Source organism: Chenopodium quinoa, unplaced genomic scaffold (assembly GCF_001683475.1).
Source record: "Chenopodium quinoa cultivar QQ74 unplaced genomic scaffold, ASM168347v1, whole genome shotgun sequence".
Taxonomy (NCBI): Eukaryota; Viridiplantae; Streptophyta; class Magnoliopsida; order Caryophyllales; family Amaranthaceae; genus Chenopodium; species Chenopodium quinoa.
The window spans coordinates 525634-543504 of NW_018745174.1; the positions used below are offsets into that span (position 1 = coordinate 525634).

The window sequence follows — 17871 nt, forward strand, 5'->3', positions numbered from 1 at the left end:
ATAAGTTTATAACTTATAAGTTATAAGTTATTAAGTTATGAATTTTATAATTATAAGTTGAATATTTATGTTTTATAATTTGTATATTCAATATTTATATTTATATATTTACTTTATACTATTACTTTAAAATTTAATGTTTATGATTTATTAGTAATTGGTATAATTTTATTTTTTTTTAATATGAATTTACAAATTGTAACAAAACGGGGAAAAAGGCAAATTGGACTTTGGATGTGAATAATGCGTACTTTATATTATTATTACTTGAGTTGAGAAAATTGTACAATGATAACAATGATAAAAATCATACAATGATGGTATTAAACAAAAATTGGAAAATGATAAAATTGATATTTTTAAAATCGTACAATATACAATAATTGTCTATTCTTCTTCTCCTTCTTCTTGCTCGTCTTCGTCTTCGTCTTCGCCTTCGCCTTCGCCTTCAAGGTCATCGGCTAGTTGCATAGATTGGGAACTAGCCGAACCCGAACCGGAAGCGGAGGTTCCTTCTTCGTTGTCGTTGTGGTCGTAAGAACGGTCTTGTGAGCGATTTTCCGCATCCAACCAATCTTTGAAACACACGCACATTTCTAGTGTTTCGGGTTTTATACTTGTTCTTCTATCGTCTAAAACCCTTCCGGATGCGCTAAAAGCTCGTTCGGAGGCGACGGAGGAAACTTGGATAGCAAGAATGTCTCGTGCCATTGCCGCCAAAGTTGGATGCTTCGAGCTTTGTTGTTTCCACCATGCAAGGAGGTCGAGGTTGTTTATCTCATCGTCGTCCATGCCTTTGATGAAGTCGTAACTCAGGTACATCTGCAACTCCGAGACGTCGCTTTGCGTTCTCCTGATTGATGAATCACCTGAAAACCTTGAAATCAAGTTAGTAGATTGTGAAAATAAATGTTTGGCCTTCTTACTTACGTTTTTGGATGGTTGGGAAGGCCCTGAGCGAGGAACGGTGCCATATTTGGCTTCATAGACTCTATATAAAGCAAAAAACTGATCCTTCACATTAGTCTTATAGTTTTCTACATCATCGTCAAGAAACATGCATTGAAAGTAAATGTCAACTAACATAAATGTGTTTTCATACTTTTGCCTAGGATCTAATATGGAAGCAAAAATATAAATCAAAGGAATCTCACTATAATATTTACGCCACTTTTTTTCCATTGCTGGAAGATACTGATCATAATCACTTTGATGGCGATGATCAGCGAAAAGTTGGGCGAGTAAGCATGCATTAGAAAGAAAGTTTTGAGCACAAGGATTGTAAACAGTAGAAAAACAATACGTCATGTTATATAATAACTGTAAAAATTGCATATATCTTTCACAGTTATTCCAATCATCATCATACAAAGCATTTTGTGGAAATTTTTGGTTGTAAAATAATGTTAACGGGCCCTTGTACTCAATTGCCTTTGTTAACATGTCATAGGTGGAATTCCACCTAGTTGGGCAATCGGTTCTAATTTTTATTACCCTTATCTTTTGTTGTTTTAGAAAACTCTTCCATTCTTGGTATCTCATGTTAGAGCTATTAATAGACATAATAGCATCTCTGATTTTGCTGTAGTATGGGCCAATTGCCCGAACTCCATCCTGTACACATAAGTTAAGTACATGGCAAACACATCTAGTATGAAGAGCTTCACCGTCTAATAGTACATCGGTTAAGTTTTGTTTGATAAGATTAGCTGTGTATGTCATAGAGGTTGCATTATCAAAAGTCATAGACATCATTTTATCTTGAAGGTTGTATTCGTCTATTGCTTGCATTAAATGGTGAGCAATGTTAATGCCGGTGTGTGGGTATTCCAGCATTTTGAAATGTATTATTCTTTTTTGTAACATCCATTGATCATCTACCCAATGGCAAGTCACACATAAATAGTGATATTTATAACCACTATCCCAAGAATTGGCTGTTAAAGATATTCTACAGTTAAGGTTACTCAATTCGGCTTGTAACCGGACTTTGTACTCTAGGAAATTTTTCATTGCGGCGGAACGAACGGTTTTCCTAGAGATTCTTTTATGTTGGGGTTGTAGTGCTTTGTTAATGTAGGTGTTGAATGCGTCACTTTCCGAGAAAAGAAAAGGTTGTTCGGCGTGTACTATCATTTTTCCTAGTTCATCCCTATCCCTCTCATAGTTGTATGTAAAGCCGTATGGATGGAATTGGGAAATTTTGGGCTGGGTTGGATCACTAGCTGGTTTTGCACAAGCTTTCATGTGTCTAGATAAGTGTCCCGTCCCGTTTTTGGTAACTGCCGTGAATACACTATTACATGTTTTACATTTTGCCCATTGTTCACCATCTTTACTTAGGACAAAATAACGCCATACCTCACTCCTTCGGTTTTTCAAAAGTAGCATCTCAGTTTCGGTTAACCATTCATGATGTGTGTGATGGTTAGTAGTGGGACTAGTGGGAGTGGCAGTAGAAGGGGTAGAACCGGAGGGAATTCGGGTACTTTCTTGGCTACCTTGGCTAGAACAATAGTTTTGTTGATCACCGATATAATTAGGTGGAAATTGGTATGGTGGTAGTGGAAATTGGTTTAGTGGTGGTGCTGGAAATCCCGACGTATTATATGGCTCATAGCCCGGGGGGAAGTAAATGGGGTCATTGGTTTGACTCGTAATTTGGGGGCTCGTTGTATTTGGTGGTTCCCTAGAACTACTACTACGGATAAGTCGGCCTTTCTCCCTAGACCTAGATGATGGGTTGTTCGATGCCATAATTAACAATTAATTTTTTAATAAAAAGTGGTTAACTATAATAATAATAATTAATAACAACAATTTTAACAATAAAAATATCAATAATAATAATTAATAACAACAACTATAACAATAACAATAACAACAAAAATAAATAATAACAACAATTGTAACAATAATAATAATTAATAACAACAATTATAACAACAACAATTACAATTAACAACAATAATAATTAAACAAGATTATTCTAATAATAACAATAAAACAATAATAAATTTAAGATTAGTTTAGATCTTACAACCGTGCTTCAACGCTCCACTAATTACGATTACGAACTTTTTAATTTTTTCCGATATTAGGAAAATAATTAGAGAATTTAAGAGAATAATTAGAGAATTTAAGAAAATAAGGATTATTAGAGATTTAGAGAATATAAGAGATAAGAAGAAGAGATTGTGATTTTGTGATTTGGGAATGAAATGAAGGTGAGTATTTATAGAATTTTTGGGGAGCAAATTGGCAAAAAACTAGCCGTTTTTTTGGCTTATTAAGGAGCTAGAATAAACGGTAATATTACCGTTGGCCCGCGGGCCGTTCCGGGCCGTGCCTACGGGCCGGCACGGCGGGCCAGCACGGCGGGCCATGGCTGTGCTCGTGCCGGGCCGTGCCTGGGAATTCTCAACCCTGTCCGTGGCACGGGAGTTGATCTTCGTGCCGTGCCGTGCTTGAATTCGGGCCGTGCCGGGCTGCGCCGAACGGCGGGCCGTGCCGGGCGGCACGCGAGCCAACCCGGCCCGTGCCCAGGTTTAAGTGCAAATATGATTTCAAAAAGAAAATTATCGGGAACTACTCGCTTAACAAGTCAATTTATGAACAACTACTCGCTAAAAAGTTGTATAAAAAAACTACCTCCATAATTTTACTAAAAAGTTTGGGTAACGCTATCCCGTTTTCATTTTCGACAATTAATTCCGACAAGTGAGGTCCATATGTAATTTCCGAAAAAAAAATAAAAAAATCCTCACCCTCGTATATATTAATCAATCTTCATCTTCTTTGCAAAAACTCAATCAAAAAAACCAAATCTTCCAAATCTTTGTGAATAACAAATCGTTTAACGATTATCACAAATATTTAGTTTTTTGGATTTGGTCTTTATAAAGAAGACGAGGGTTGGTTAATATATACGAGTACAAGGGTGAGGGTGTATGTATTTTTGAGAGAAAATAACAAATGTGTCCCACTCGCTGGAATTAGTTGCCGAAAAATGAAAAAAGAAGTTCTACCTACTTTTTAACTTTGGGGGTAGTTTGTTTAATAAATTTTTTTAAGTAGTAGTTGTTCACAAATTAACATGTTAAGCGAGTAGTTATCGACAATTAATCCTTAAGAAAATGTGAAGTTGATCAATTGCAATTAGAGCTTTATACTGTATTTACTTGCAATACTTGAAAAAGGTGATTTTATTTTTTCAAACCCTATTATTAGAGTAGGGCCTATTCACATTTATTGAACTGATTGGAGCTGAACAAGATTGATTGGAGCATAATTGAACTGAATTAAACTGAATAGAGCTGAAATGAATATTTTATGAGAGAAGGAAATTAAGAGATGAACTGAAATTAAGCTGAAGAGTAAACAGGCTCTTAGAGATGTCTTGATTTTTGTAAAAAATGGAATCAACCTTAAGCTTCAACATTACAACAGTACGAGACTTTGATTAGTTAGTTTACTATATTAACTATTGATTTTCATGGATAATTCTTCGTTTTAGCGTATAGTAGTAGATTCCACTTCGATTGAATAGACGCACCTCTTATCTTATCTCATTTACTTTATAACATTTGTGATTAAGCATGCATATTCCTTATTCACTTAACTTAAACCACAAACAAATTTTGACGTCAATAGCTAATCAAGTGATTATATAAATGAACGATAGAATACATACTCTATTGGTTTGTATGAAGGACATGCATGAAATTATGTCAAATGGTCGTCATTGTCACCTATTTAGTTAATTAGTATGAAAGACAAGCATGAAAATATGTCAAATGGTCATTGTCACATATTTAAATCATTCAATAAGCTAAGAAAAAATTACTTGAGTTTTAGACTTTAAGAATACAATCAATTAAAAATTAACTTGTCTCTAGCACATAAATAACTTCTTTTTTTTTTTTTTTTTTTTTTTTTGAGGAAATAGCACATAAATTACTAAAATTATTAATGTACACAATATTGATATTTAACATGAAAATTGAAATCAACCATCCATATCCTTAAGAGTTTATGTCAACTAAATTTGACATCTCTCTAACCCTCGTCCCTGTCCCTATCCCTTCACCGCTTCCACCGTCCCCCTTCTTCCCAGCCTCTGCTTGCCAGCGACTGGCGCGGCTCGCCTGGCCGTCGCCGGCAAGCTCAGTCCTCCCGTCTATTCCCTTTAATTTTGTTTTTTCGGGTTTGTTGGTGAAGATTACAAGGTTCCCCTCGGTGGTGGTGGCAATAAGATTGGGGTTCCTTTAGTCACCGAAATCGTGTTTGTCTGGTATGGTTTTAGTTTTGTGTAATTAAAGGAAGCCTTTGTTTAGTTTTCTGCTTTCCTTTGGTTGCGGGATTCTCGTCTGTTTAGTATGGTTTTAGTTTTGTGTTATTAAAGGAAGCCTAGTTATTTAGTTTTTTTTTTCAGTCTTTATGGCTAGCTTTGAGGAACTTAGGGGTATGTTGTGTATTTCCCATGTTGAAGAGAAGGATGTCTCTTCTCATGAGTTAGAATTTTCAGTTGGGCAGTTGGAAAATCCTTTTGGGATTCTCAATTTTGTTAAGAAATTAAAGGACGAGGGAAACATGCTCTACAAGAAAAATCATATGGGGTCTGCTATTGCAAAATACTCTCTGGCTCTTAAATTGTTGTCTTTTGCTTCAGTCTGTAATGAAGAGGATAAATTGATGTTTTCGGTCACTGTTGTGTCCCTTAATTTGAACCTGGCTGCTTGCTTCATCAAGGTCAAAGACTATGATAGAGTGGGTCAATTATGTTCAGCGGTTTTGTGTTTTGATACTACTAATGTGAAAGCTTACTATAGAAGGGCAATTGCCGCGTTAGGGCTCAATAAACAAACCTTAGCTTTCATGGACCTTGTACAAGCCCTTAAAATAGATCCCAAAAATAGTGAGTCACAACAAAAATTTAAGGAGGTGATATCCTTATTGGGTTGGTCTCCAGATTTTGTTGATGAGGCACTAGCAGTAACAAGGAAAGATGAGAAGTTTAGAGATTATGTCTGTTGTGGGAAGGAAGATAATAGTAGGAAGTTAGGGAAAAAAGGGAAAAGGAAGGAAGGAGATAGTCGTGAAGATGGTCATGTTCGTAGGTGTTCAGGTGTGAAAGACGACACCAAAATGGAAAAGGACGTTAGTGGCAATTCTTTGGATTTGGAGGATAAAGTCAACCCTACCAACCAAGATCTTAGGCCCAACGTTATTGATAACAATTGTGTTTTGAAGGGCACTTCAAAAACAAAAAACCCAAATCTGACAGGGTCAAGTTTTCGGTTCTCAAGACGAAAGCGAAATGATTCCTATTTGCGTCTCACTCCAACAATGTATGGAGCGATTTCCAAGGGGCGAACAGTACAATACTTTTGTTCTCGCCAAAAGAATTTCATTACCATCTGAGTAGCCAATCCTTTAAAAAGGATGGATAGTGGTGAAACTCAAAATGTTTCTCCACCAATGGAGTTTAGTCACCCCCCTGTGAAAGGGCACGATAGGTGTGAAACAACTCCAGATTTGATGCAAGAAGATCCATCCACAGGTATGGCAAGTCACGAGTCATCGTGTGAAGCTGGGTCGATACTCCTACTAGTTTCACCTGTTTCTTCCCCTCTGCAGACTCTCGTTCACCCAAGCTCTTCCTCCTCTGAAATATTGTTGGATTTTGTCTCGTCTTCCCGTCCCAGGTTAAGCGACTCTAAACAATAGCATCATGTCCCACCGAGTATACTTGGTTTCCTAAACGTAAGAAGTCATTTGGTCCAACCCTCAATGTTCTATCGTGTAATTCTGCTTTCTTTACTTAGTTTAGGTTGTAATCATGCTTTTCATTAATAGTACTCTTTGTAAAAAAAAAAAAAAAAAAAAACATGAAAATTGAGTTTTAACTGGAACTAAGGTTTTACATTAAAAGTAGAATTTGCAGGAGCAACGAATATGCAGATTTCATACTATTATGTTGCTTTTATGAACCTATTTTCACACCATCCTCTAAGAACACTTTTTCAATACCCACTTTAATTATAGGTTTCATCCATTAAAATAATTAAATAAGGGATAATATTGGATACATTTAAAAAGTCCTAAATCGAGATGGAGCTAGCTTAGCCCTGGTTAATCATCGAAAATAAATCAATAAAATATTTCAATCAACATGATATTTTCGAAAATAAATCAATGTTTGTGGAATTCGTATTTATAAAAAGTTGTTGACTTATTTATAGAAATGTCACTAGATATTTATCATGAAAATCAACTTGTATTTTCTCCTAATTAGACCCTACCTAGCCAAGATTAATGTCATAACATAAAACGGACTTAGGGCCTGTTCTCATACGTTTATTTTTAGTTCAGTTCAGCTCCTAATTTCCTTCTCTTATAAAATATTCAGTTCAGTTCAGTTCAGTTCATCTGTATTCAGTCAATGAGAACAAACCCTTATTGTATAATCTAGCTCATTTCAAATGCGCACATCGAGACAAATCTAAAACGTACACAAGCAAAAACTCAAGAACTGTTTTATAGCCATGCCAAGTTCCCCACATGAAATTGTAAAAGTTGATCTAATAAAAGAGTGTAAAATTATTGAGAAATAGTCGTGTCAAATTAACATATGCAGCCAACATAACATTTGATGTCCAAATCCACGAGTTGTTTTTCTTTAACAATCCACGATAATCATTGAGCTTCATCAACACTTTTTAGATTCTCTCTTGTCCTTAATCTATTTTTTGAAAATATCCAACCCTTTTTAATATGTATATGCTCCAATTGTTACTAGTGATGTTTGATGTTGAACTAAAGTTTTTACCAAAATTTATTAAAAAATTTTTTTTTGAATAAAAAATAATAAAATCAATATAATAATAATAAAAGAGTTGGATTTTGTACTTTTCACCACAAACGTTTAAATTACTAATTCACAAATTTAATTTTTAAATAAAATCAAAAGGCCAGGTAATGATAAATTCTCATAATAACTTCCAATAACATTTGTCATTATTTTGTTGTGCAAGTATTAAGAGTATTTTAGTTCTTTCAAATTTTAAGCTATGATAAGTGAACTTATTTTTACTTATTAAATCAGAAAAAATATGTAATAAAATCCAATTCTAGTCCATAATCCATATCAATGATATCATACTTTTTTTTTTCTTTATGTGCAGTTTATTATTGCTAAATATTTTTAATTTAGTAAAAAAAATGAAATTATATATTAATAATATATACATTACTACGAGTCTAACAAGACTCTACTTGATCTTGTTTTTTTTTTTTTTTTGTGATCATATATTTTTTCTTGTAATATAGCATATTTTTGAGGTCAAAGTTTAGTCAAATCAAATCATTGAAACAGATCATATACAATAAGTCAAATTCAAATCAAATAAGCAAAAATAAAATCAACTAAACATATTTTAGAGTCAATTGCATGGGGATGGTGTACATTAGGCATGGAAGATGGGGAAGCTGGAGGGTCCCACATCAAATGGTGGTCATATGTTGTGATGATGGAGATTGGAGATAGTGGCGCGCAAGCACTCCAGTGCTTTAGCCAGCTTTTACCCTACTATTTTCCCTTTTCTCACAATTTTTTCAAAGAATATTACAATGGAGAAAATTTTCAAAGCAATTGAAGACAAATCAAAGAATCTATTTGGAATCATGAAATGATAAGTATATACTCCTTTAGAGTATTTGAGAGTGAAATAAAACAAGCTAGAAGAAAAGCTTTATAAGACTATTTTTGTAGAAAAGTATATAAGAACATTTTCAATTATCTTTCTACAAAGCATATTTTACTTAGAAAAAAAGGTATGAAATCGAGGGTAGCTAATCTTAAGTCCTAACCTTTCATACCTATATCTAAATACGTTAAAATTAACAGATTTATGATAGACTAAGGGCCTGTTCTCGTTGAACTAAACTGAACTGAACTGAACTTATTAGACTTGAACTGAACTTAACTGAGCTGAAATGAATATTTTATGAGAGAAGGAAATTAGGAGCTGAATGAACTGAACTGAACTTATTAGAGCTGAACTGAACTGAAAATAATCTGATGAGAACAGGGCCTAAGGCTCTATTCTTTTGAACTTTTGGGCAACTAGAGCAGAGCAAGTGTCAGCATAGCAGATTGAATCAGCAGAGCAAAGCTATAAAGTAGAGCAAGAGTCAGTAGATCAGCTCAAAAGAACTGGGCATAAACACAATTAAAAATGTGGTTGATTGTAATATTATTCTATGTTTATCTTTAACTTAGTGTTTAGGTTGTATTGTCATGTGCCTCAAATCCTCATTAAAGGATGTTCGTGTAAACGTGTAATATATGGGTAGGGTATAGTTGGAACTCGATCACTTGGTGGTACAGTCTGAGCGAGATTTTATGCTTGCCTAAGCAATTCGAATAAAAAGTGTTAGTGCCACGCAATGCTCGATCACCCAAACATCAACTTGGTCGCTTGAGCACTTTAGTGCCCAAAATTTTATGCTTTTATGATGGGTTTCATCTTAACCCTTGAATTTAGCTTGTAAGAGCATCTCCAATGGCAGGTTACAATGGTTTGTAGCTTGCTTTTCCACATCAATTTCTAAGCTACAACACTTTTTAAGCAACAAATTGTTCCAATGGTAAGTCACAACATATTGTAGTTTGCAAAAAATAAAATTTTAAAAAATAATAGATAATTATACACATGTTACAATATGAGTGGAGATTATTTGTCTCTTTTTCAATCAAGCATGTAGTTTGGTTGGGCTACATTTGCTTGTATGTTGCTCAATTTTTTGTTTTCCAATGGTAAGTATATAGCTAGGAACTTTATATAAATTGCAAGCAAGTCCTTATAATTGAACCATTGGAGATGCTCTAACATACGAAGTATATTATATTTGTTTATGACGGCTAATAACATATTGCTTGAGGAATATTGAAAGGTTATGAGGATTTCTTAATATTGTAAAAAGAATCATTGAGTGAATAGGTCAAGTAAGCCATTTAAAAGACTCTTTATATATTCCTTTTGTTTTCTCTATTAAAGTGAAAAAAGAAGAAGACAAAAACCAATGAAAAAGCCAAGAAATATCATGTACTCCGTATCTAACATGGCAATCGATCAACACATACTAGTCCTTACTCGATGAGGTGACAATTACCAACAATTGAATCCTGTAAATATGTGTGTATAATAAGCAAGGAGCAAGCTTCAAACAAGTTTGTAAACATCCATCTCATGGATTCATGCCTACACTTTTCATAAACAAACGAAATAAAACAAAAGAAGAAAGAAAATAATCTTTGTTTAAGCAATCATAAAGAGCTGTTATTCCAACTACTAGTATAAATTTTTCTATCTCCTTTTTTCTTAATCGAACTAATCTTTTAAGGGTCAATTAGCCATCTATAACAAAAAGTGTAACTTTTTAATAGTCACATTACTCCTATTTTTTTTTTTTTTTTTAAAAAAACAAAACACATTACTCCTATTTTATGTGCTAACTACTCGTATATAAAATTAAATTTAAAAACTACGGTCTTATTCTCATTTACTGAAATGAGCTGAACTAAATTGAACTTAACTTATTAGAGCTGAACTGAACTGAAATGAATATGTTATAAGATAAGGAAATTAGAAACTGAACTGAACTGAACTGAAAATAATCTGATGAAAACAGGCGTGCTTTGCACCAATTATATAAATTCAAATTATACCATTGTTTTCAAGCATGTAAAGTGGGAGAAAATATGAACAATCTAAACAAAAATATGTTTGTGTTTATTAAAAAAAAAATCAAAATAATTAAAGACAGTGAATTCTGAGTCAAAGGAATTAAGTGACAAGAAAAAAGAAAGAAGCAGAAAAACAAATCAGATTATGTTTAAAAAATGTCTCCTAAAAAGTGTAAAAAAAGGTGGGTTTACATTTGCAGAAAGTAGAGAATCTCTTTTGAAGTTCACCGGGATTTCATTGTCACTTTTTTTACAAACCCAACCTTTTTTTTTTTTAACAAATAACACACACTTTTTTTTTTCTTCTTCTCTCTATTTTCCATGCATTGCATTGTGCTTAAAGAAGGCTTCCTTTCGTCTTTTCCCAATCGCAGAAAGTCTCACTTTTCTCCCCTTAAATCCCCATCGCCCCGATACGTATAGAACCGATAACGAGTGCTCATTTTGAAATACGTTCACCAGTGATATTTTGAGGGCGAGTCATAGTTAAGGGGTCTTGTCCGCTAATCTTAGTCAAATAATTGTCTTGTATGAGATTCTGTTTCAGTATAATGCATTTTGCTTATCTATAAAATAAATTGAAATAAAGATTAATAATTGCTACACGAGACTATATGAAATTTTTTTATATATTTTCAAGTTTTTCATAAATTAACTTTGATATTTTTTTCTTGACCTTCATAGCTTATTGTTGTGTAAATTAATATTTCACATTTTCAAATTAGTTGCTCCACTAGACTTTTTAAAACCACAATTTCACCATAATGAAATATATTCTCACATGGGGATATTGTCAAATTTTTATAGTATACATTATCAAGATAATTTTAAAAAATTATAATAAATTAGAAGTATATATATATATATATATATATAACAAATGTGCATCTTAATAATAGCTAAATTGTAATAAATTGAGTAGTAATACGGAGTATTACCTAAGTTTCATATTATTTGTAATTTTAAAATATTTTATATATCACAAATAATAGCTCAAAGTTGCAAATAATATAAAACAGAGGTAGTAGTATAAATTGAACAAATAAGATAGTACTTTACCAAGTCTAAAGTTTCCAAACCTTATAAACATCTATACAGGTTTGAAATTCTCTCTTTTTTTTTTAGGTCTAATCAAAACTATTTTTACTTAAAGATTTTAATTTCTTTAATGAAAATGCATATGATTACCATAATTACAAAGCTAATAATGGAGAAGATGAAACAAATTCAAGCACTAATTTACTCTATTGAATTGGAAATCTTGAGTAATTGTCTCTTTAGAATGTTTATATGGGGTAACTTATATTAGATTTGTTTGACAATTCATAATAGAGATAACAATACGAGTACTACCGAGTATCTAAATTTAAATCCTTTTTTAAAAATTAAAATAAAAAAATTCCTTTCCTTTCCGTTTCATACTAGATTCCCCCCTGGACAAGAATTCCATACTCCATCACACCATGCAAATCACTATTTTTGGAATTCATTTGAATAGAGGTTTTAACATCCAAATCCAAACAAATTTACAATCTTCAACCCCATTAGATATTTTGTTATTTTTCATTTTTTCCAATCCCAAAAAATTAAAATTTCATTATTTTTTTTTTAACAATTTTTTTGGTAAATAAAAAACGCATGGCATTGGCAAAAGACACAAAGACCCAACTTTAATTTCTTGGTCTGCCATACAACCAATCCCTCCATAAATATACTCACACCTTCACTTTCCTTTGCTTCCACCATCTCTCACCAACACCATTTTTCTCTCTCTCCTCTTTTTTGAGCCCTGAGTTTTCTCCCTCTTTTAAAGCTCCAATCTTTCGCCGGGAAATCAACTTTCCGGCGAATTTCCGGCACATTTTCTTCATCCTTACACCCCCACCTCAAATGGGTTAATCCCCATTTTCTCAAAAACACCAAAAAATCTCATCTTTTTCACCTCAAAAACCCCAGAAAAACCCACTTATAAAAAACCCAAAAAACAGAGCAACAAAAATGATAAAATGGATAGATTTATACCATGTTTTAACAGCAGTAGTTCCACTGTATGTTGCTATGATCTTAGCTTATGGCTCTGTAAAATGGTGGAAAATATTTTCACCAGATCAATGTTCTGGAATCAACAGATTTGTTGCTCTTTTTGCTGTTCCTCTTCTTTCATTCCATTTCATCTCAACAAACGACCCTTATTCCATGAATTACAGATTCATTGCAGCAGATACTCTCCAAAAACTCATCGTTTTGTTCATCCTCTTCCTCTGGTCTAAGCTCAGTTCAAGAGGCTCCTTAGAATGGTCAATCACTCTGTTTTCTCTCTCAACTTTACCCAACACTCTTGTAATGGGGATTCCCCTGTTAAAGGGTATGTATGGAGATGATTCAGGAACATTAATGGTGCAAATTGTGGTATTACAGTGCATAATTTGGTACACATTAATGTTGTTCTTGTTTGAATACAGAGGTGCTAAGCTTCTAATTTCAGAACAATTTCCTGATTCAGCCGGTTCGATTATATCATTCAAGGTTGATTCCGACATCTTATCCCTTGATGGGAAGGAGCCCCTCGAAACAGAGGCGGCCATTGGAGAGGATGGGAAGATACATGTTAAAGTTAGGAAGTCGACTAGTTCAAGATCCGAAGTGTTTTCTAGACATTCTCATGGATTGAATTCCATGACACCAAGACCATCTAACCTCACAAATGCTGAAATATACTCTTTACAATCTTCAAGGAATCAGACTCCAAGAGGGTCTAGTTTCAATCACACTGATTTCTACTCCTTTGTGAATGGAAAGGGTTTGGGTACTGTTAGTCCTAGAACCTCGAATTATGGAAATGCTGCATTCGACGAGGAAATTGGTTCCGGGGTCCCTGCATTTGGAGCTAGAGGAGGTGGTGGTGGTGGGTCGGGTTACCCGGCACCGCCTACGGCTGGGATATTTTCTCCTGCAACCGGGCCGAACGCGGTGTCGGGTGCCGGTGGTGTAAAGAAAAAGAGTGGCGGTGGTGGTGCAACCGTTGCGGATGGTGGTGGTGGTGGGAAAGATCTTCATATGTTTGTATGGAGTTCAAGTGCTTCACCTGTTTCTGAAGGAGGATTACATGTTTTTAGAGGTGGCAATGGTGGGTATAATAATAATAATAATAATAATAATAATAATAATAATAATAATAATAATAATAATAATAATAATAATAATAATAATAATAATAATATTAATAACAATAATGTTATTAATCATGATCATGGAGCGCTTCCTAATACTAAAGGTCTAATTTCAAACTTTTTATTAATGCATCTTTTTATTTTATGATAGGGTAGATAGATTAATATACTTTTTTAGTTTATACAAAATTGAGTTTTTATTGGATTGTTTGTTTGTTAGTATTTCAATGTTGCTTGTTTTATGTATATTGATTGATTGATTGTTTTAAATTTTTTAATTGGGTGTTATTGGTTTCATGTGATTTTGGTGTTGTAATTTTTAATTTTTGTAGTTAGGGAAGTATATTATAGTTGTTGATGTTGTATTTATGTTGTTTTCCTTTTTTTAAAAGATTCAATTTTTTGGGAGTTTTTGGATTGATGTAATGTGTTTAAATCTCTCCATAATCTACGGGAGTTTTGGTGAGTTTTGTTGGGGATATTGTAGTAATTTGGCTCTTTCTTGTTCAAAATGTTGAGGTATTAGGAAGCATGATTCTATGATTGTTCAAGATTTTGGCTTTATTTGTTGTTTTTTTTAGCAATATATTGTTGGTTGGTAATTTGGTATTAATGAATGCTTCATTAATTAATGGGTTTTACATTACATTAATTAATATTGGGTTAATTTCTACCATAATGTAGATTATGATGATTATGGAAGAGATGAGTTTAGCTTTGGTAATAAAAATGGCGGGAATGGACCTGAAGTTGATGGTCCTACACTGTCGAAGCTGGGTTCGAGTTCAACGACCGAGCTCCGGCCTAAAGCCGCTGCTCAGGGTGAAGCTAAGGCGACTAGCATGCCTCCGGCTAGTGTGATGACAAGGCTTATATTGATCATGGTTTGGAGGAAACTTATCAGGAACCCCAACACTTATTCAAGTCTTATTGGTCTTTGTTGGTCCTTGGTCTGTTTTAGGTGTGTAACTTATGAAAATCGGATTTTATAATCTATATTAACCATCATAATGTCAAAATTTTGAATGTTTGTTGCTGAATTTTGGTATATTTTGTAGGTGGCATGTTGAAATGCCTGCGATTGTTGCGAGTTCGATCAAAATTCTGTCGGATGCTGGGCTAGGAATGGCCATGTTCAGTCTCGGTAAGCACTGCTTGGTCCTCTCCGCTCTTTAGCTTTTATACATGGTTTCATCGTTCGACCTCTTTGTTACTCTATAACTACAATGTGTGTATGAGTTACAAAATAATTATTTCGACAAGGAAAAATAAATTTTAGATATAGGCTATTCGAGTTTATTTTATAAGGAGAAACAATATCAGTCAAGCTTCATTTAGGTGATCAGAATGAAGCCTTCCAAGGTTATATCATGAATTTTTTATGGAGTACGCGTACATTGTTTGATCTAAAATGAAGTGTCTGAGTGTACTAGAGGTGTTTAATTGGGGTCTCATTGTATATGTTGAATTGTAGGATTGTTCATGGCATTGCAACCGAAGATAATAGCTTGTGGGAATTCAGTGGCTACGTTTGCTGCAGCAGTAAGGTTTATCACTGGACCGGCTGTCATGGCAGCTGCGTCCATTGCAGTTGGGCTTCGAGGAACCCTCTTACACATCGCCATAGTGCAGGTAATTTGAACTACATTCATACAAGTACTTCTTGAAACCATCCATTTGGTGAATTTTTGGATAAATGTAATGTAGAGCTCACTACTCTTATTGTTTGATTTGATCCTCAGGCTGCTCTACCTCAAGGAATCGTACCATTTGTCTTCGCTAAGGAGTACAATGTCCATCCCGATATCCTCAGCACAGCGTACTAATTCTCTCCCTACTACCCTCAATTCGTGTGTGACCGTGTTACATTTTTGGACTAAATTAACATAGTCGTCATATTAAAACACTAAAACGGGTTAAGAGTACTTATGAAATGTTCGCCCCTATTCTATTGCGTGTTTTATCTGTTAGGCAATTAGCCGAACTCATATCAATCTGGTAAAAGCACTAACATGCTTGAAATAAAAAATGCAGTGTGATCTTTGGAATGCTGATAGCTCTACCAATAACACTGGTATATTACATCATACTGGGGCTATTCAGATGAACAGCAGAAGCAGCAAAGCCAGCTATGATATGATTAAAAAAAGCTGGTGGAACACAGAAGGATGGCTTAAGGCAGTGCCACTTTACAGTAGTATTAGTAGTAGATTCTTAACTTTTGGCAGTTCTTTTTTTTTGGTTAAATTTTTAGAAGAAGCCTATTTTGTAATTTATTATCTAACTGGGAGATCATAGAAGAATTTCAAGGTAGAAAAAAGAAGAAAAAAAAGGGTAGATGAGAATTAAAGAGAGAAAAAAGAAAGACAATCTCTGATGAAAAATGAAAAAAGCTGACTTTGGGGGAGAATATTAATTTTGGTTTTTGGTGGTATGTTAACATGTTTGTTTTTTTCAATTTTAACCCCTCTTTAAAATTGGTGCTTTATTTTTGATCTTTTTTTGTAAAGAAAAAAGTGATAAAGCTTTGTCTGTACTTAAGGGTTACATTTACAGATTTACTTTCACCATCAAGGTGCTAGAATCTCTTTTTGTATGAAAAAAAAGGAAAAAAAAAGGGGCAATGGATTGCATGAGTTCTTTCACAAAACTTGCTAATCCTAAAAAATAAAAATAAAAATGAAGTAATAAAAAAATTCATAAATATAATATTTTTGAATAAGAGGATTGGTTAAGTTTTTGTAAATTGCTTAAGTTGCAATTATCCATCTTTATTGTTATTGGGCAATGGATAATGTAGTTTTGAACTTTTGATGTATGTAATATTATATACTACCTCCGTTACATGTTATGTGCAACGATTTGACATAAAATAGAGAGGGAAAATGTCTAATCGTTGCACATAATCTGTAACGGAGGTAGTAGTTTGAATTTTAAACTTTGATTACCAAAACATCCCCTCAAAAGAGAAAAAGCAAAGTTTTCGCATTTTTTAATGGACTAACATATTAACCATTAAACTTTTCTTACTCCACACTGGTATATCTTTTCTTGTTCTATTGGAAGAATCTCTAAGGTCGTGCAGATTATTTTCAGTTCACTTCAACTCTAATAAGTTCAGTTCACTTCTAATAAGTTCAGTTCAGTTTTTAATTTTCTTTTCTCATAAAATATTCATTTAGTTCAATTTATCAGCTCTAATAAGTTTAGTTTAGTTCAGTTCAGCCAATGAGAATAGACCCTTAACTCTATACTTGAGAAAATTATTGCATGTGTTATTTTATAAAATACGTGTTAATTTAATCATATCAACATTGATACGTGGTAATCTCATTAGATTTTCTCATCATTAAATTGTGCTTTTTATTTGAACTTGTCTTTTTTAAATGATAACTTGGTTTTACAAAAAAAAATAAAATACTCCTATTACTTTATAAGGGTCTGTTCTCATACGTTTATTTTCAGTTCAATTCAGTTCAGTTCCTAATTTCTTTCTCTTATAAAATATTCATTTTATTTCAATTCAGTTCAGTTCAGCTGTGTTTAGTCAATGAGAAAATGCCCTAAGTAATAAGACTATAAAATATGGAATAAAATAATAAAGCATACATATTTAGTTTTTCTCAACTATTTTCAAAAATCATCTGAAATTATAGATTAATATGAAAAGAGGATCAATAAAAACTATTGATAATGAAATGTCGAATCAAGCGCTTTTTTAACAACTAAATTTAAACGGAAGTAGTAACTATTTCTAATTCGTCAATAAATAAAATAATGGTACCATGTACGGAGTAATAGACTAGAAATAGGGTAATAAAGAGGGAGGAAAAAGAGTCTTTAATACAATATGAAAAGGCAAGGTTTTAGGTTTAGGTCGGCTACATTAGAGGCTGCAATAGTACAACAGTGAGTAGTAATCATAATTACTCTTCCTAAAAAGCCGTAACA

General features: G+C 33.4%; 1 protein-coding gene across 2 annotated transcripts; it reads left to right on the top strand.

Moving 5' to 3' along the window:
- The first annotated feature begins 11775 nt into the window (after positions 1 to 11775).
- Positions 11776 to 16456, top strand: LOC110710553 (probable auxin efflux carrier component 1b). Of its 2 annotated transcripts, XM_021888878.1 has the most exons (7): positions 11776 to 13899; positions 13990 to 14024; positions 14605 to 14881; positions 14979 to 15064; positions 15395 to 15552; positions 15663 to 15739; positions 15955 to 16456. In XM_021888878.1, exons 1-7 carry the CDS (start codon positions 12749 to 12751, stop codon positions 16025 to 16027), a joined length of 1857 nt encoding a protein of 618 aa, XP_021744570.1. In that variant the 5' UTR covers positions 11776 to 12748; the 3' UTR covers positions 16028 to 16456. The 2 variants fall into 2 exon arrangements, with proteins under 2 accessions (XP_021744570.1, XP_021744569.1); XM_021888877.1 differs by lacking the exon at positions 13990 to 14024 and having other exon boundaries at positions 12314 to 13877.
- The last annotated feature ends 1415 nt before the right edge of the window (positions 16457 to 17871 follow it).